The sequence below is a fragment of the Tympanuchus pallidicinctus genome, unplaced genomic scaffold (genome assembly GCF_026119805.1).
Source record: "Tympanuchus pallidicinctus isolate F22 unplaced genomic scaffold, pur_lepc_1.0 scaffold5, whole genome shotgun sequence".
In the NCBI taxonomy this organism is placed as follows: Eukaryota; Metazoa; Chordata; class Aves; order Galliformes; family Phasianidae; genus Tympanuchus; species Tympanuchus pallidicinctus.
The window spans coordinates 10,056,524-10,076,938 of record NW_026294769.1 but is presented as its reverse complement, the minus strand read 5'-3'; the positions used below and the strand labels follow the sequence as shown (position 1 = coordinate 10,076,938).

The following is a 20,415-nucleotide window of genomic DNA, read 5'->3' as shown; positions in this document are numbered from 1 at the left end:
GCCATCTCCCTGTTGTGCGGCAGTAGGTGTGTGGGCTCTGTGCTTCCAGAGGTGCCATTCCCTTTGCTGAGGGTATGTAAGGAACAAGTGATAGATCAGAAAGCATAGCCTGGTGACAAGCGTAATTTCCAGTTAATAGGTAACTTAATCTACTGGTTTGCCAAGTAATTTCAGTGCAAGTAGAAGCAACTCTTTGAGACCAGCATTAATCTCCAGGATACATACCTGTGTGAATATCAGTATTTGTTTGGATTATGCGAGTTGGTTTAATACTTTTGAGAGACTGAGATGTCATGCCTCACAGTAGACTGTTCTTTAGACTTGTGGATATCATACTGAAAGCGAATCTTCTTTCAACCTTTGAAATTGGGTTTATCCTGACTGTACATTGTTCAGGGCTACTATCCATGGAAGACCTCCTTGGCCATTGAAAGCAAGTGAAGTCATTTGTTTTTCAATGTGCCCAAATTGTCTGGGTTTATGCTGCATAACTGTTGTTCTACATGAACTGTTGTCCACGAATGTACCGAGTTTTGTGACAGTAATTGACTGCAAAGCTGGTTTTCTACTTAAAAGCACGTGGAATTTCCCTCCACCATCTACTGCATCTAAAGGGCAGAAAACCGGCACTTGAATATCTTTCTTCCTTTTTGTGGTGTTTCATGTGCATGGGAGAGCATGTGAATCTGTGTACAGGCTAAAAATCATGTTTAAAGACAATAGGAAAGAAAAGTTGATTATTTTTTAATCCTCATATCAACTAACATGTGAATTGATACAGAGTTCTGTTCCTATAAAATATCACATATCAGTGTTGTGCTACAGTAAAGCCTTATATCTCAAAGGTGAGCAAAGGCTTTCTGTATTATTAGGGCAAGGCTCCTTTGATAAACTGCTTTTAGACAGACAAAAGAGATGCGATCTTAAATCAGTGTTAATGTATGACTGACAAGGAATGATATCATCTAAAGATTATTGCTTTCCTCTGTTTCTGCGGTGTTAACAAGTGAGTACTGAAGAATGTAGCAGTGAAGCAAATAGGTCTTGATAAATTATGCAGTCTTGACTAGAGCTATTGTTTGAGGTAATTGATGATCTTCCACTGCTGTAATGGAGCTGTAGCATAAACTGCAGCACACCCTAGAGCAGACAAATTGGTTTGGTATTGTTTAGGAGCGTATTTAATCTCTCTTGCTGTAAGTGAATCACAGTGGCTTTTGCTGAAACATCAAGATAAAGGCCATCATTTTGATACTTAGTTCAAAAAACCCTACAGTTGAATTTACAGCAGTCCTGATTTCCTGTTCTCTAAATATTGAAGTAATCAATAAATGTGAAATTATTGCAATGCAAGGCTGAAATCTGTTCCTATATCCCTTTAGGCAAAGTTTCTTCAATCTTTGTGGGTTCGGAGACTAGTAATACAATTTTCTGTTCTTATTGTATTGTACCAACTAGAGAACAGTTGATCTAGTGGCTTGCCTAATTTCACTTTAGAGGTACTTAGAAAATTGTACTCCCAAAGTTAAAAGATTTTTTTTTATTTTTTTTGTATGTTTTTGTTTTTATGATCAGCCAAGATTTAAAGGGTTTTTGTGAATCTCTGTTTTCCAGAACCTAGTAGAAGAATGGGAAATCTCGCTCTGAAAATGAAATCTTCAGTTCTCTTTTAAGAGGTGTGGAGTGGGAGCTAGGGAGCTGTAGACCACTGTGTTTAGAGGCTTCTATGATGAAAGATCCTAGCAACAAGTTGACCTCATCTCTACAGAATTACATGGTTGAGGTAGTCTCTCCCCTTCCCCCCTCCACCCTCCCAAAAACAAACAAACAAAAAAAAATCCCCCCAAAAAAACAAAAAAAAAACCCCACCAAACAAATGAATTCAGTAAGATTTTAGTCTTAAACTTAAGTAAATGGTATGGACAAAGTATCTTGAATAAACAACTTGATTTATCCCTATTGAATTTCTTGCTATTGCCAGAAACTGGTTTCTGCCAAGGCAATAGGCTATAAGTATTGACCCCAGAAAGTTAGTGCCTCAGGAAAACCTCAGAAGCACAGTAGCTTCTTCCTGGAAAGAAGCTCCACAAAGTGCATCTGCCTTTCTAAAGGGCAGGGAGGCTGCCATATCTTAGCTAAATCTATCCTGGAGCTAGGTAGAATAGAGCTGCCTCAGTGAGGGGATGGTTTCCTTGGGCCATAGGCTGCACCTCCTCTTGGAGCAGTTTTCCCAAGGTCTTTTTACTTTTGTTCGTGACTTCACTGTCACATAAATCTCCTCAAGAGCTTTGGTTTGGTAATAGTTCATGTCTACTGGAGAGCTGTGAACTTAGTCTGTTGTTCTGAGAACGTAGTTGATAACTGTAGTAGTGAAGTAGGCTTGTGGTAGAAGCAAAAGTTCTGTATCTGCTTTGCAGTCTCCTCTCTTGCTTCCACCCATCCATTCTTTCATCTGCTCAGAAGTGAAGTAGCTTGGCTGGCATTGCAGGGGTATCTTACACTGGATGCAACTGGTTGGGAGAAACACTGGGAATAGCAAATACTGTTTAACATATATGCTTTTGTTTAGCTTTTTTCCTTTCTTCACATGCAGTGGCCTTATTTATTTTAGTACTGGTTTTTTTTTTAATTAGTTTTTTATTTCTATAGCCAGATGCACCTTTAAATTATGTAGAATTCAAATTGTTTCTGAGAGTAGAGGTGTTGCTTAAAAGAAATACTGCTTAGCTTACCAAGTTCCTGTTAATAATCACTTGGAGAAGGAAATGCAAGACTTGAATGCAAATTTACATGGGAAACCTGACTGATGAACAACATGAGAATGAAGCTGCGGGGGAAAAGACATGCTGGAGAGGGTAAAGGGGAGAGGTTGTATAGCTAGATATTGAAGGCTATTGAAGGTGGTTGTTGCATTAACTACCGGATTTCAATCTTTTTTCTTTTTTTTCCTACAATTGAGAATGTAGCATTGGCTGGTAAGTGCCAGACTCTGGGGGGCTTGGGTCTGTGTGAGATGAATGGCTTTCCTCTGTTGCCTGTATCATGAAAGTAGAGGATCCACCCAGCCTGGGAACAGCGTTGTAGGCTGTTTTTCCTATGAAGAAATATCAATCTGAATATGTATTCTAGGCTACAGACAGCAAACTTGCAGATTTGCTACTTCAAGTTGATGCAAATCCTTGTCACCTCATCTTGCTCTTCTCGGTCTTCCCCCCTCCAACTGTTTTCAATAATAAGTTGATGTGATATCTTCAGTATGGTTTCTGACAGTTTGTTTGTACTCTGCAGGTCCTGTGAAGCACTAGATGTAATTTGAAGAAAATTTGAAGGAACAAATGGCTTTAGCTGGCTGCCCAGACTCCTTTTTACATCTTCCTTATCGGATAGTAAGTTACGAAATTGCATGTGCATGTCAGCTTGTAGCATCATATTGCTATGTGCCAGTGATTGATTGTGCATTCAAACTTTCCATCGAACTGCTAATAGCTGTCTGGCAGTTCTCTGGGTTTTGCTAAGATTTAGTAGCAGAGCCTCTGTTACTATCCTGTATTTTAGTCCTGTTGAAAAAATTGGGTCACTAACACATAATAATTTGGGTCACTGGTTAAGACTTGATACTTGTCCTCAAAACAGTCAGTTCATATTTGAAAGAAAGCACTTGGTCTTCACTATCCTATCTCCTCTACTCCTCCCTTCTCTCCTCTCCCCCATCTCCCTCAAAAAAAAAAAAAAAAAAGAAAACAAAAACAACAAGAAAAAAAAGACGAGCTGCAGTACTGGTGAAATGTCTTGCACCAAAAAGGATTCTTTGCTTAATGCTGCATTTGTAGAAACAATGTTAGAGATTTTTGTACTTGGTCACGTCTTAAGTTTGTGCTGTATCTAAGCAGCCAATATGGCATATTACAAAGAATATTAGATTTAAAATGAACAAACAAACAAAAAAATCTTAATTTAAAGGTCTGTCATGGTTCTATTTAAGCAGGCAAAAATGCATGCAAGTTCTCATGTTTGTTTTTTTTTTTGTATGTTTTCTCCAGGCAGTTGTTGTTGGTATAATGCATGCTTTGTAATTTTTATGGAACTGCAAATCTGTTATTTCAGGCATGACCTGTTTTTTGCCCTTTTTTCTCTTGTTATCATACAGTACTTACTACCCTAAGGATTCCGTTATGAATTTGGGCCCTGCAGATACATAAATGATTAAACAGAATATACTATAATATAGAAACTTTTTTCTCTTTGTCCCAAGAGAAACATTACTAATAGTAATTACTAGTCATGCTGCATATCTGAGGAAAAAAAAATCCTCAACGGGGTACTCATCTGTTTCATAATGTGCCAGCTAACAATTTTTTCCCAACAGGAAACTTCAAATTTATTAACTAATTACTATTAGTCGCTTATACTAATGTTGGTGTTTGCTGAGTTGCCAGCTGGATGTACCTGAAGACTTCTCCTGATAGCATGAGAAATATAACAATTCCTTTATAACTGCTAGAATGCCGTTCAAGAAATCAGGTGTTCTGCAAATCTGTTGTTATATATTTAGGTGTAATTTTAAAAGGCTACATGAATAGATGGACTTCATAAATGTGATGCTCTTTGAAATTATGCTACCAATTCATCTGGAGCATTACTTGAGTCCTGATTCTAGGCTGAGGGAAAGAAGAACTCTGTGAGAGAAATGTGACACTTGTAAGCAGTGTAGGTAGTTGTTTTTGAGCTGTGGATGTTAAACTTTGTCATGCAAACAGTATGTTTAGTACCCCTGTTTAACAGCCTTGAGGTACATTATAGGGCTGTTGGTTCATGACAAATTAGAATTTGAATTTACCTTGCTTTTCCAAACCCTGTAGATAATCAGCTTTAGTCTAGGGCCGCCTAGAGACCGGAATTCTCTAAGTATAAGGCGGTGGGAATGTGACTCCCTGTTAGTATTTTTGGTCATAGCTTATTTTGTGTTAGCTATTCTGAGTGCTTGTAACAGGTTTAAAGATGAGCTTTGGAGGCCTATTGACAACTATTGTGCCTTCTGTCAGAAGTTAAGTTTGCATGAAAAAAAATGGACATCTGTTTTTCCACCCCTACTAAACCTGACTTAAAAGCTTTCATCAACTTATCTTTCAGTTTTGGCTACTGTGCCGGTTTTGTGTTGGTAAAAGGCTGAAAGAAGGTTAAAGTAAATATGCTTTAGATTAGAGTGTGAGGAGTATTCTATTTTTTTGGAGTACGTTTTTTGACTTCCGAATGGAGGCCTGTATGAAACACTTCTCCAGGGTCTCTGAGGCTGGAGTCTTAGAGCAGCAACTTCAATATTTAGAATAAATTGACACATTCGAGTTTGGGACTATATTTAAAACATAAGGCAAGCGAACTGAGAGCCTAGCTAGGTGAATATGCACTACAGAATGCCCTTTAGGATGGTCTGTTGCTGAGCTACCTCTACCCTCTTATTTTTGGGGAGAGAGGAAAGATATGCATCTCTTGACTTCTGTATTGGGCTCTTCATTTGCAGTATTTCTTGCTTTTAGAAGCTTTGAGGTCTTCTTTAAGAGCTTATTTTATTTATTTATTCATTCATTTATTTTAGTTTTCTCAGGACCTAGCACATAAAACAGTTTTAGTGTGTGTATTCTCCTAGAAACAATCTCTAGCTTTGTGGAAAAAATCAATACTACCTTTTAGTGGCTTTCAGGAGCCCTTTCCAAATTCTCTAACTCTTCAATAAAAATCCGGCAGTGAGAATTGGCAGTGTTTGTCTTCTGTTCCTGGAAATTCAGAACATAGTCCCAGAATTTCTCAGAAAAAAATGGGATGATTTACTGTGTTTCCGTTCTTTTGCAATCTGTAGTCACAACAGTATTTATGTGCAGTGACTTGAACTCTTGGGGAAGATTTAGTTCTTTAACCCTTTGACGCATTAATTGTACAAGTCTTAGTGACATAAATAGCAAAATGATGTTTTTCTTAGCTTCTAAAGATAAAATTCTAGGCATGTGGGAATTAGGTGTTCTGTTCATCTATTTTCTCCCTTCTGTTTATTTTCTCATAACCGTGATGCTGGAATGACTTTCTGAATAATTAAGCTTCATAGAGTTTGGTTTTTGAGAGCTGGATTTTTACTAGAGAAAAAGCTTGTTCACATCGTACTCTTATGGCTAGCTTTGCATAAAATATACTACAAGCATGTGATCACAAAATGGAGAAGACATTTATAGCCTGGTGCATTTCAGGATTGGTCCTGTTGACCAGGTGAGATGGCATAGTATTGCACGTTATACTTGAGAAGTTTTGAGCCCTTCAAGATCAGGGAAATAAACACTTACTAGAAGTAAGCAGAGTCTAGCTAGAACTGTAGTTGTGAAGAAAATTGATTGCTGTTAATACAACAGAACTAGTAAGACTTTGCCTTGAGCTGGGTGTACAATGAAGCACAAGTTTTCTAGTTTTAGTATGGCAATTTTGATTCTTGTTTTCTGTAAAATCATACACTGAATTGAAAGGTATCTTTGGAGATTATACAATCAAAGTCTGCGGCATCTTTAGGTTATATCTGTTTTGCAAGGCTGTTTCATCTCTGTGAATTGTGGGGCTTGGGGGTTATTTGCTTTGATTGTTTGAAGAGGGAATCCGTTTTAGCAGAAAGAAAGATAATCATATAATCATAGAATGGCTTGGTTTGGAAGGGACCTCAAGGATTATCAAGTTCCCCTGCCACAGGTGGGTTTGCCAGCCGCTAGATCACATACTAGATCAGATTGCCCAGAGCCCCATCCAACCTGGCCTCAAACATCTCCAGTGATGGGGCATCCATGGCTTCTCTCAGCAACCTGTTCCAGCACCTCACCACTCTCTCAGTAAAAAAAACTTCCCCCTGACACCTGATCTGGATCTCCCTTCCTTTAGTTTAAAACCTTCCCCTTTTGTCCTGTCACTATCTACCTGTGTAAAGAGTTGATTTCTCTCATTCATATACTGCCTTTAAATATTGGAAGGCCACAATGAGTTCTCCCCACAGTCTTCATAGGAGAGGTGCTCCTGCCCTTGAATCATCTTCATGGCCCTTCTCTGGACCCTCTCCAGAAGCTTCGCATCTTTCCTGTTTTGGGGGCCCCAGACTTAGACATGGTGCTCCAGCTGGGGCCTCATGAGGGCAAAGAAGAGAGGGACAATCGCCTCCCTGTCCCTGCTGGCCACCCCTTTTCTGAGGGAGTCCAGGATACCGTTGTCCTTCTGCACTGCAAGCATGCACTGCTGGCTCATGTGTAACATATGAACCAGGACCCCTAAGTCTTTCTCAGCATGGCTACTCTCAAGGAGTTCTTCCAGTTTGTATACATGTCTGGGGTTACCACTCGTTACTGGCCTCCACTTGGACATAGAGCCATTGACCACAACCCTTGGCTGTGACCTTCCAACCAATTCCTTATCCACCAAGTAGTCCATCCTTTAAATTCATATGTGTCCAATTTAGAGATAAGGATGTGGTGAGGGATGACACCAAAGGCCTTGCAGAACTCCAGGTAGATGACATCAGTTGCTTTTCCTTTGTCCATTGATGCTGTCACTTCATCATAAGAGGCTGCTGAATTGGTTAGGCATGACCTGTCTTCAGTGAAGGCATGCTGATAGTCTTGGGTCAGCATTCATCCCTCATGTGCTTTAGTATGTCTTCCAGGCTGATCCATTGCATGATCTTCTCAGGCACAGAGGTAAAGCTCACCAGCTTGTAGTTCACTGGATCCTCCTTCCTCCCTTTCATGTTAATGCGTGTGATGTTTCCCTTTTCCAGTCCCCAGGGACTTGGTCTGACTGCTGTGACTTTTCAAATATGATGGAGAGTGTCTCAGCAACCACATCAGCCAGCTCCCTTAGGACCATGGAATGCGTGTCATCTAGCCTCTTGGACTTTAACCATTCAGTCTCTTGAGTTGGTCTCACGCTTGCTCTTGCCCTTACATTGTGTGTGGGGGAGAGGGGGGTGGTTTGCTTCCTCAGTTCCCACCTAGAGGTTCAGGGATGTGACGTTCAGCATTGTGAGAAGCCTGGTTGCCAGTGAAGACTGAGGAAAGAACTCATTTAGTACCTCAGCCTTCTCTATATCTGTTGTCGCCAGTTCTTTCCCTTTTAGCAGAGGACCCGTGCTCTCTTTGGCTTATCTCTTCTGACATATGTATGCGTAGCATTCCTTCTTGTTGTTTTTAACATCCCTCACCGAGTTTGATTCCGTCTGTGCCTTGATTTTCCTAATTCTGTCTCTGCAAGTCCGGACAGCATTCCTATGTTCTTCCCACATGATGTACATGTGTACCTCAGAATTGCCTTGGTAGATGTCAGAAGCCTAGTCTGTATGTGACTTAGTCTCATCTCTGTTACTTTAGGATAGAATAGTTTGATATTCAGGATCAGTGTAGGTGTATGTGATTCTATATGCGCTATTTTTATGTGAATAAAATGTCTTCATTGCTTTGTTAGAAAGCATGAAAAATCACTTGCAGAATTTGTGTCCACATGGCCTGAAAACCTATGTGGGTAGAGTTGTCAAGAGGAATGTTTTGCCCCCATATCTGCCTGACACTGTTGGAAACACCTTCATTTATTTAGTGTCAAGTGCATGGTGAGAGTATGCAGACATTCTTTCTTAGGATTTTTAAAGTTCAAAATAGTGGTTTAACTTACCCTCTTTGGGCTTAAATGTACAAGAGTTTGATCCAGAATACTTTTGTATCTCAACAGGGCAATATAGATCAACTGGAAGATACAAACAGGCTTTCAAATACTTGGTTGTAGCTGAGCAAAAAAACACCAGTGCCTTTATTGAATTGCATCATTCTGTGTATAGTATGAAGAAATAAAGCTGAAATGTTGCTTCTGCCATTGCAAAAAGTCATCAGATATCTGAAATATGGTGTCAGTCAACAGTTCTTTTGTTGATGATGCTCTTGTTTTAACAGTTTACATGGTGTATATGGCGTATAGGGTTGACGGACTGCAGCAGACGTAAAGTACAAAGCAGTGAGAACATTAGTGAATGTTTTAACAGGATGTGTTGCCTCCAACATGAAGTTATGAAATCTGTCTCGCCAAGTGCAGATTGCAAATGTCTTTTACAGATAGAGTCGAAGCTACTTAGTAGATTTTGTTGAAGAGCAACTGGAGATGGATTTCTAGCCTTGGTCTACATTTTTGTTGAAAAGATCTGTTATAAGAATTGTCCCAGAAGCACTTTTTTTCCACCGATGTGGAAATTCAAGTGTGGTGCACATGTGATCTGAATATTTTATATGAGGCAAAAGAAAGCTAAAGAAATTTGTATCATCCTTTGAAGCTTTTATAAAACTATGTAGTTTTTATTCTTAAATACCCACCAGTTACTTCTTTTTTTAGTCTCCTTCAGCAATTTCAATTGGAAAAAAAAAAACGGTACGTAACTGTTTGCACTTCTGCTTTTTCCTACTAATTTACACAGAAGTTGCTCAGCAAAACCAGACTTCTTAAACAAAGTTAAATGTTAACAAGAAAGTTCAGCATACTAGATCCAGATTTCTTTATATATTATTTTCAACTCACAAAAAAAGACCCAAAATATTCTAATGGCCAAGCATCCCTCCTATTTACAGCTTACATTACTACTTACAGCAGTAAGGAAACTATCTAGATATTGGAAATCATATGAGGAAATTGCAAGTAAAGAAGCTTAATTTTGTATATTTATATTAATGGTTTTATGCTTATGCTTGGACAGTAGTAGATAGAATCTATCTTTTAAATCATCACTTTTATATGAGCAGCCTCTTAGATTTATCTCTTGATTAATCTCTAGTGTTTAAATCTCCGGAGTTCAGTGCTTCTCTCAAGAATCCCTTGATAAGGCTCCTGGTATAGTAAGTCAGATTTAAAGTGCATTCACAACTGACTACAGAGTTGAAAGACGTGTCTCCTTTATGCCATTCTTTTCCATTCAAATGCATGTAATGCTTGTTTTCTTTATTTTTAGTAAGTCTCATAGCTGCAGTCAAAAATTGATGACATAACTTACAGGGAAAACATAATGGAATTTGTTCAGATTCTTTGTAAGACTACTTGGCAAGAAAATTTCCAGGTACGTGAATGACAAGAAAATCGTCAAAACTTGTCAGCACGGATTTATGAAGGAAAAGTCATACTTAACTTTATCCAAGTATATGATAAAATGACTGGACTGATGTCTGTGGGGAGAGCAGTTAATATAATTTACCTAGACTCAGTAAAGCTTTCGGCGCTCTCTCCTGCAAGTTATTCATTTAGAATTTGTTGATGTATGAGCCAGGTGAGTATGCAGTGAGGCAGACTGGAAAATGTCTGAATGGCTGGTTGCAGAAGGTAGTGGTGAGTGGCATGAAGTCTTGCTGGAGAGCAGTAATGAGTGAAGTACCCCAGGGGTCACCACTGAGCCCGATCCAGTTCAACATCTTTGCTGGTGATGTGGATTGTGGAGCAAAGCATACCTTAAGCAGGTTTGATGACACAAAGTTATGAGGTGTGGCTGATTCACCAGAGGGCCATGCTGCCATTCAGAGGGACCTGGGCAGGCTGGAGAGACAGGCTGACAGAACTTCAGGAGGTTTAGCAAAGGGAAGAGCAAAGTCTTGCACCTGGAGAGGAGCAATACTATTTTTGGAAGAGGAAATATTGAATCTAGCTATATAAGATAGTTACTGCATAACGTATGCAAGTTATTATCAACTCAAAATACGAGAGAGAAGTTGATGTTAGTTGGCTTCATACTTCAAAAAACTCTGTAAATATAGAATAATTTAAAGATTTAAAATTGGCTTTACTATAGTCAACTGGAATTACTTGAGTGATATTTGGGGAGAGTTGTTTTTAATGAACTTTTCTTCAGCAGATGTTCTGTACTTATGAGAAAACAATAACTGCTGGAGACAACTTTATTTTTTTTAAGAGAAATATCAGATTCCTGTGCATTTGGAGCTGTCACTTTTCAAGAAAATGCTGTGGCTCAGATAATTCTTAGTGTTACTGTCCATGCCAGTTGGCTCTGACTAACCATTTTTTGTCCTTGGTAAAGAACAGATATAATGTTGTGTTATACACAAGTATTTCTAAGAAATATATCTAGACACAGACCTTGCTAAAAGTTATACCCAACAGATTTTTCTTGCCTTACACAGTCTGAAGGGAAACTGATCAAAGGAAGGATATTATTTCATAAGCACTTATGCAATGATGTTTTCCAACCTAAACAAAACTAACTAAACAACAAAAATCAAGCAGACAGAAACCCTTAATTCTGCATAAAATGTAACAACTTTGAGAGCAGAATTTTTCTATTTCTAAAATGAAACAATGGATTACATTTCCTAATGTTTTTGTTAATGGAGTGTCTTACGGCAGAGCTCATTTTGAATCTGTGCTTGCAGACCACCTCATAGTTAACTCTTAATTCCCACAAAACTGCGATTTTAACAGATTCATTTCTGGCATTACAGGTATGATCCTTACATTGAGAACACAAAGTTGAACTAGGACTTCATTCTTGTTCTGGAGCAATTGGCTTTGCATTTCCCAGGTGGAATTTTAACCAAATTAATTGGCTTTTAGAAAACTTTCATGTAGAAAGTGGCAAATTATTGGCATTAATGGCCTTTCATAATAGATAATATTGATATTTTAATCTGACATCTTATGATACAGTGTTCTCTTTCTTCTCTTGAAAGAACAGCAAGCAATCAAATGTAGATCACAAATGTTAGCTCTCAAGCTTTACTGCTATTTTAAGATAGCTTTGGCTTGTGTACTATTGGTAAGACCAGTGTGCATGTTTGAAATTCTAGCCTCTACAATGGAAAGACAAGCCCTCAGAAACAGCCAGTTGTTTTGGAGTGTACTTGTCCTTTGCAGACTGAGTGTTAAACAGTGGCTTAAGACTACTGCACACTGGCTGTAGCTCTTGATGTCTTACACACTGGTTCATTTTTTGACATAATTTTGGCAAGTAGGGAGAGCCTGGCAATCCTTCATGCTGGAAGCCTAAGCTCTAATAAAGCGCTTTAGTTATTAGCACAAGTAAATAGTTGTCCATTTGTGCTTCATTAATGCATATTAGTCATACAGTAAATACTGTCATTCTGGCAAGTTCCCCAGAATACCAAATACTTTTGCCCAGTTCAGGAGGGGGTTTCTATCAAAGTGGCACTGGCACCTTTCTTGGAGAAGTTCTTGAAGCTATTAGTGTAAAAGAGTGACAGGCCATTATTTCATCTCATGGGGGTTTCTGTAAAACTGATATTTTAGTGGAAGCAAAGAAGTGTTTGTGTTTAATCTTAAACAGTTGCAGTGGATCCTTCTCAAGTTCAAAGTAAACTTTTCTACGATCTTCATCTATAGCTTAGGCATATTGCTTTGAAAAGTACGAATGAGATGCTTACGTCTCTAATCAGAGTAATGAGATATTCTGCAAGACTGACCAATCTTGTGACATTTTGTTTTGTATTTGAAGAACCTAGCAAGTGCAATGACATGAGGAACTCGAAACGTAGTACAATGTGTGGTTTGCTTCTGCAGTCATCAGATTTCTCACAGTGGTTTAAATTGTATTTATTTTATTCAAGATGAGAGACCATCATCACGGTAATATTGGGCCACTTGCTTAGCACCTTTCAATGCATCCTGTCTAGTCATGTGGACTTGGTCCAGTTAGCTTATGCCACCTTTGGTGTATGAATGTTCACTCGCTCAGATGCTGACACTGTGCTTGAAGATCTGGGAGATATGAGGGCAAACCTCAGTAGGACAAAGACACCGTGGATCTCTTGTGTCCTCGGCTGCTGTGTCCCGTCCATAACTAAGCACTAACCACGGTAACTCTAGCTGTCCTTTTGTTCTTGCTTACCTATAGAAACATTCCTTGTTGTTACTGGCATCCTTTGGTAGCTCCAGCTCTTCTGTTTGGACGATCTCTTGATATTCCATCTTTGCATTTCAGCATTTGAGCTGAGGCAGGAGTTCTCTGTCCATTTAATTCTGGCTTTCTACCATTCCCCTGTAACTTTCTGCATGCCGTTCTTATGCTTTGAGAAGGCTGTTCTTGGAGATCAGCTTGTTCTCTTGGGACCTGTGGACATTCAGGGCAGTCTCCCATAGGAACCTGGCAAGCAGGTCCTTGAGCAAGCCAAAAACTGCTTTCTTGCAGTCCAGCACTGAAATTCTGCTAGTATTGTTATTCTCTTCATCTAAGGATGGTATTGGGCTGCCATTATCTTCTTTCTCCAAGTGGTTGTTCTCTGCCCATGAGTCAGCTTTGTTAGCTCGTTGGTACAGCAGAGTGCTTCTCTGGTTGCCTTAATGATCACTGGTGTAGTGAAGTTATTTTCAGCCCACTCCAGAAATCTTTGCAGTGTGCAGTGCTGGCTGCATGTGCAATTGCACTGTTTGCTTTGGGTCAGTAAAGCGATTTCGCTGACCCGTCTCCAGTTTCTCATCATCATTTGTGCCTGTCTGCAAAAATAAACTTGTTTTGGCCAGGGCAAGGCAGGTACTCCCATCTTTCAATTTCCCCAAGATGGTGGAGACCTCTTGGAAGCAACTGTTGAGATGGGAAACAAGGATGTGACAGAAGCAAAAGAGAACTTAAGGGCCCATGGCCTAGGTGCCTCCTTGCCCTCTGATATCCTTTGTGGCTTCCCAGCCAAGCATTTCGTAGAGTGGCTTGAATTGAAAGGGGTCATCCAGTTTCACCCAGCCCTCCCATGGGCAGGGCTGCCACCCACCAGATCCAGCTACCTGGAGCCCCATCCAGCCTGGTCTTGAGTGCCTCCAGGGTTGAGGTGCCCACAGCTTTTCTATGCCAGTGCCACTCTGCCTTCTGAGTAAAGAATTCCCTCATAAAATCTAATCTGGATGTCCCTTCTTTTAGCTTAAAGCCATTCTTCCTTGTCCTTGTTTTGGTACTCAGTCTCCTATCACAGCATGCTGCTGCCTTCTTTGGTGGGTAGCTTCTTTCCCGAAGCTTAGATTGAAGCAGGCTCTCTGCCACACTGCCTTTTCTGAGGATGTACTGCCAGCCATATCTCCCCTGACTCAGCCTTGGGGCAGTGTGGGGAAGCTGTCCCTTGCTATGTGGTTTGTGAGCTTTTGCACTCAAGGTTCTGAGATTTAAAGTAAAGAAAATAATAAGAAGTTAGAACTCCTTATGAACTTGGGATTTTTCAAACTGAGTACTGTCTTCAACATATGAGATCATCACTTCATACGTTTTGTAGCTTGAGGCACTTGCAGAACTTGTTCTCTAAGATGAATGTGAATTAAGACTTTTAAGTGCCCATTTCTCTACTTCTGACCATGTGGAAGTAAGTATAGGCTACTGTGTTGTAAGTTCACTGAGAGGAATACCTTCTTGCATGCATGCTGATGAAAATTCTCCATGAAGTATTTTTTTTTTCTGGCATGAGCAAATGGTTACCAAAGAGTGCTAAGCATTTTCTGAAAAAGACATCTTTTGTGTTTTTGTTTTTCTGGAGTTCTTTATGTCCTCCAAATTGTGATAAACTGCTGGTAGTTGAATGTGAATTGGTTGGTTAGTTTAGTCACAAACCATAACTGCTATGCTGGATGAGAGCACGTTGGAAAAATAGTTTTCTGACACCATGTCTTTCAGAGTATGGCTTGCTCTGTGGATTAAAATAAACTCAAACCCACAAGACCAGAAACTTTTCATCAAACTATCCCCCCAGCAAATTCTGAAACAGGAATATTGACACAATAATACACATTTCTAGGATGCAAGATTACATGCATGCTGTCTGTATTGTGCTGGTATGTTAATGAGCTCTCAAGAAATTTGTCACTATTAACTTTAATTTTTTTAGGTAGTTGTCCTCAGGACAACTGTATCTAGAGATGGCTTCTTTCACTCACAGTTTCCTTCTGAAGCCAAGTCCAAAGTATTTCTTTTCTTCCTAATCCTACAATTTTTGTAGTTTTGGGGGATTTTTTTTTTTATCTCAAATTAGTGTTTAATCTCAGCAAGGAGATTTTTCTACCTTTATTCTGTAGATCTGCATTTTTTGGTTGGGGAAAAAAAAGTGCTGAAAACCAGAGAGAGCAGTGTCATAAATACTGATGGTGCTGCTTTAAGTTTCCAGCCTGAACCCCACAGCTGATCACTAGCTTAGCTGGAGCCAGGTAACTACTCATATGGAAGCACCTACCCCATGACCTGCAAAGTCATTTCCTCCAATATCTTCAGTGACGCTTTCAGGGAAAAGAGGAGGTTGTACCCTACCTTCCATGGAAGGAATGTTATAAAGCCATGTGAGAGAAACATTCTTATGATTAGTAGCTGTAGCACTGCTGAAACTGGCGCAGTCAAATAGCCTTATTGCTGGGGGGTTTCTTAGGCTTTTCTGTTGACCAGCTTTGCAATGTCTGTTGAAATGCATCCCCTGTTGGAGACCGTGTACCTGTGCTTATCTAGTTTGTGTTGGTTACCTTGTTTTGTAGTTTTTGGCACACTGGTCCTTCATTCAGTATCACACTGGCAATTATGAGAACTCTTAGATCTGTCTAGGCTTTAACGTACGTTAACATACTCAGGGGATTTTTGCAGAAGTAAAGCAGCTCTTGTTAACAATGTTGAAGTGTTGCAGTGAAGGTTCAGAAGTGCTTTGAGATACTTGTTTGAAGGTGCCCCAGGGTTCTCCTGACACATTTATGATACAAACAGCATGTGTTAAAAACAAAACCTTCCTATTTTGAGAAGGTGATGGACAGTCTTGCTGTTAGCAAGCAGGTGGAGTTTTGTTGGTTTTTTCCCGAAGTACCAATTTGTGCAAAAACTAAAGATTTACGCATTGTATTGGATTTTCTTGGGACAGCTTGCCTTCACATGTAATTACTTATTATTTAAATGCAAATGGCTAAACTTTTGAGAATTTTCTTTCTTTGGAGAATGTTAAGTCAATGAAGGTTTTGTGATGAAGTCATCTTGACGCAAGATGACTGGTAGAGCACACTTTCCTTAAGAAAAGGGAAACATGGCAGTCACTGCATTGAGATATATGCGTGTGCAAACTGACAACTTGTATGTCGCAGCATAATTTGTATTGGAAATATTGTTCAACTGCTGGTATTGTTTGGAAGTGGTGACTTTGAATCTAATAAACATCAATTCTTGAGATTTTTTTTATGAAAACTGTTTTGATCACTGGCATGAAAGATACAGTAATGTCACTTTCTTAAAACTCTGGAATTGAAATGAGATTCAGGCATAACAAAATGCACAAATACATGCATGTTCTGGATTAATTATAAAACTGTTTTGTTTTGTTTTTTTCCCAGAGGCTTACAGGATAAGCAGAACAAAAAAATCATGCTTTTCTGTGCTTTTTTTTTTTTTTTTAAAGTACCCATGCATTGTAGACTATTCCTTACAATCCATAGTTTTCTTTGCAAGCAATGCAGAGTGTGGAACCCTGATGTTTGCTTAGCATAACAGTCCGTTTCTGTGAGAGACATGATGGTTGTGACATAGAGATGCACGTGGTTTTCTATCCTACATCTGAGATTGTTTCATACTTTTGGGACTTGCTGTTCTGGAGGTGCTTAAGGAGCCAGTTCTGTATCTAACTGAGGACAAGCAACCTGAACTGCAGATGTCCTTTTCTGGGATGAAGAGTTAGTTGAGGGGTCAAACTCACCATGTAGAAAGAAGGTGTGTGGCCAGTACAGTTGGGATCATATGCTTGATTGGATAGGACAGCTACTTCTAGATCTAGTTAAATTACTTATCTAGTGCCAAGAATCACTCTTCAGGGAAGGAAGGAAGGGTGGGATATCAAGCACACCCAAAATTACAAAATTTGATCAAATAGGATAGGAAATAAGTAAAGACCATATAGCTAATGGTTGAAGCAAGTAAGGATATCAGAGCAATCTTGTATATAGGTTTGTTTAACGTGACATTTGAAATTCATCATGTTTCAAATTTGAAGTTCCTAAGAGTAATCTCATTAACACTTGGGGGGTTACTTTGTTAGCTAGTGTCTGGTGAGCTTTTGAGGTCTCTGTGAGCATGGTGGCACTTACCTTTGGAAGATTTATTGCTTCACTAGCTCTGCCAACGGCTGTAAGGAATTGCTGTCACCTGCCCTAAAGGGCTCAAATCCTCTGCACACCTGAGCCAACAAGAAGACAAAAAAGGACAGTATTGTTGCCTGTAAGCAAACAGACCCATATTTGAGTGACATAAATTCCTTTGTTGTGTGTTTTATTGCTACTGCCATTCCATTGTTAGTATTTCATCACTGTTGAGTTTTCAGAGAAAACGACTTATGGAGACTATGCTTCAGTATAATTTAGGTTATCTGGCTGTAGCTGCTGCTTCCCAGACTGTACAGGCTTGAATGTCTTATCCTTAAAGAGCGTGTGCTTACGTAGAGATGTTAATACCTACAACCTAGATAGAATCTTCCTTTCTTTCCTCCCTCCCCCGCTCCCCTGGCCTGAGACACACGAGTGCCTTGCTTTGTTGCCAAATCTCAGAGGCCACCGGATCGGGTCATCTCTCCAAGCACTCAGCCTCCCAGGGTTAATGCAGGGTGGAGTCGGCCCCAGCCTGGGACAGACTGTCCGAGGCGGTTCGTAGAACATCTCCTGTCCACTTCGTGCGAGGCTGCTTTCCAGACCTGGCTCCCAAAGCCAGCGTTCTTAGAAGCAGCATTGCTATAATCGGAGCTCTAGTGGAGGTGATGCCAAATAGAACAGACAAGCTACCTTATATTTCACAGATCTGATGAGCGCGGGGAGAGCAGCAGGTTGGAAATGATTGTCCTATATGATCTTTCTGTATGTTAGAAAGTAGCAACACTGTCATGGATGACATAATTTAGTCTATTTAATACCAGTTCTTCAATAATAGAATGATGCTGAACTTGCTAAAAAGCCTCTTTAAAAAAACAGAGCAATATGATTTCTTGCTGAAGTTGATTTTATGCTTTGAGTAACAAAGCTCAGTTAGTCTGCATAATTTCTGTTGGTAGATACAGTTCTTTCACAGAAAATAGATCTTCCAGAGACTGTTGGAGTCAATATTGACCAAAAGCAAAGAGTTTGGAACATGCAGTAGAAAAAAATTTTGGTAGCCTTGTCAGTGCCAGGACCTTGCCTTGGAGGTCAGGAAGATTTGTGGATAAGTACAGGCTAAAGATTCATTCTCAGGTTCTATGGGCACCAGTTGAAGAAATACATTTTCCATATAAGCATGTAATTATCCACTGTAAAGGTCTCAGACCTGTAATACTAAACTTACTTAGAGGTAGAAGCAGAAAGGAACTTAGTGTATGTATCAAAAAAGAACAGACATAAGAAAGTAAATGCTTCATTTTTGTAAGTGCTTTCTAGTGCTTTCATAAGACAGCTCTGAGAAGTTATTGTGTTCATTGAGAATCTTGTGCTTGTTTCTTCTCTGTATTTCAAGACTTTATTTTAGCTGTAAACTATGTAAACTGTCTCTTAACAGCTGGAGTGGTTTTAGACTCATTAAAAATAGAACAAAGCTTTTAGCATTTCTAAGCCTGTCAGTTGGATTTGCTTCTTGCTAGCTGATTAAAAGGCAACAATCATGATGCACTGGATTTCTTCTACCATAATAAATGACACTATGGTCCAAAGAGTGCACACTGTGGAATATACTACCCATTTTCTCTGTGAGGAGACAGCTGAATTCTTGCAGAAGTGGTTAATTTATACTAAAAGAGAACTGTTATAATGAAACAAATTTAGTTTGACGTAACTCTTGCCAAATTATTTGTACAATAGGGTTGCAAGCCCTGCTAATACCACCAGTTCTACCAAGACTATCTTATAGAAGTGGCATCTGCAAAGCTAGCTGTGTGCATCTGAAGGGTTGCATTGCTGAAGTTGTCAGCTAACTACAATATACAGAGAAAAGTCTTTTACAAATAGACTGCTGTTGCCAAATCTGTTGGGAGGATGCTAATCATGCTCCAGCTCTTACAGCAGTAGTAGTTCTTTTTTCTGGGATTTGGGACTGAAGAGCCACTTTTTTCTTTTTTTTTTTAATGGATAAACTGACCAGTAGCTAGTGGTATCTCTTGATAAGAAGCAATACTGCCAGGGTAGCAGCTGTAGTGCAGGTAATGACAAGTCCCTTAACTAGAAATACTCCTTAAAATAAATCTGAAACACCCTCAGAAAATAACTTTCTGGCTCAGCTATACCAGCATGTTGTGTAACTGTATCAGTCCATGTATTTAAGAAAGCTGTTTTCCTTGATGTAGGAGAAGAAATGCTTTGCTGATTGGGGGCGTGCGCACCATGGGGTTTAGGTGTTGACAGTCTCCAGAGCCCCAGTTTTTGCTGACTTGAAGGACTTTCTGGGCAGTGGGGTATTAAAACCCAGAAGGGGGTCAGGAGAGAAGTTCTTCCAAGGGCAAATTGGCAAGCATTTCTGCCTTCTGTGTATCATGAGATGTAATATAATTCCTGTGATCACAACTTTAACAAATTCCCTGCCACTGCAGAGACGTAAACCATGGACGCAGGTCTGTCTGTCAGTCTCTCATTTTCTTTCTATCTTTAGTAATTCCTGATATGTTGTGTTTCTTGTAACTTTTTGCATATGTATATAGCGAGCTGTTAAATCTGTTGAGAGTTGTGTGAATATGAGGATAGTGATCGTTCTGTGCGCCCTGCCAGGTTACTGCATGCTTTCTGTGATTCTCAGCCTCTGTGCTCAGAGGTGCTGTGGTGCATCAGGTGGAGTGCAGGACGGAGCATGCTGCAAGCTTTGCTGCTCAGATAATCCCAAACTGGGTTTATTTGTTGCTGGCCCCTAGGGTTATCACTGTCAGTCTTAACAGAAGTCTTGTAAAATCAGAATAATTCCAGCAGTTAATGGTTTTGCTAGTTTAGGACAGAGCCTGACTTTTGACAGAGCTAAGTGGCTGTATTTTAAGCCCTTGTTTGTACAAGCTCTCTTAGCAATGGGAATGTTAAAATTTTGGGTTCACAGTTACATTGTTGACTTACTGAGCCTTTCACTTGGCTCTTACTTAATCAAACGACTGTAGTTTAGAGTCAGAAAACCTAGTTACAGCTCTTTAATTATGTAAGATGTGGGTTGTCTTTGCTGTAAAGTTTTTTGCCTGGTGTGCAAAGCCTTTTTATTTTTCTCCTTGTTTCTGCTGTGCATTAAGCACTGGCCCAGGGAAAGATGTGATTGATGCTCTAAGAAAAGGCAGCAAGAAATATTTTTGAGTAAATTAGAAATCATGTGCAAAGCTGTGACATTGGTCAAACCTGAGAGCTTGGCTTTTCCCTCACAACTGTACTTGAGAAAAATGTCCTCAAGGTCTGAGGTATCGGTGATAAGGTAGGCTGAAAGCACGT

General features: G+C 39.6%; 1 protein-coding gene across 3 annotated transcripts in view; it reads left to right on the top strand.

The window, feature by feature from the left end:
* GRB10 (growth factor receptor bound protein 10) overlaps window positions 1–20,415 on the top strand; it is a 138,901-nt gene that overhangs the window by 31,455 nt on the left and 87,031 nt on the right. For all 3 annotated transcript variants that reach the window (XM_052703513.1, XM_052703515.1, XM_052703514.1), the window contains one exon: window positions 3,289–3,386. In XM_052703513.1, the coding sequence (XP_052559473.1) occupies window positions 3,336–3,386 (51 nt within the window). In that variant the 5' untranslated portion in view covers window positions 3,289–3,335. The remainder of the gene's footprint in view (window positions 1–3,288; window positions 3,387–20,415) is intronic.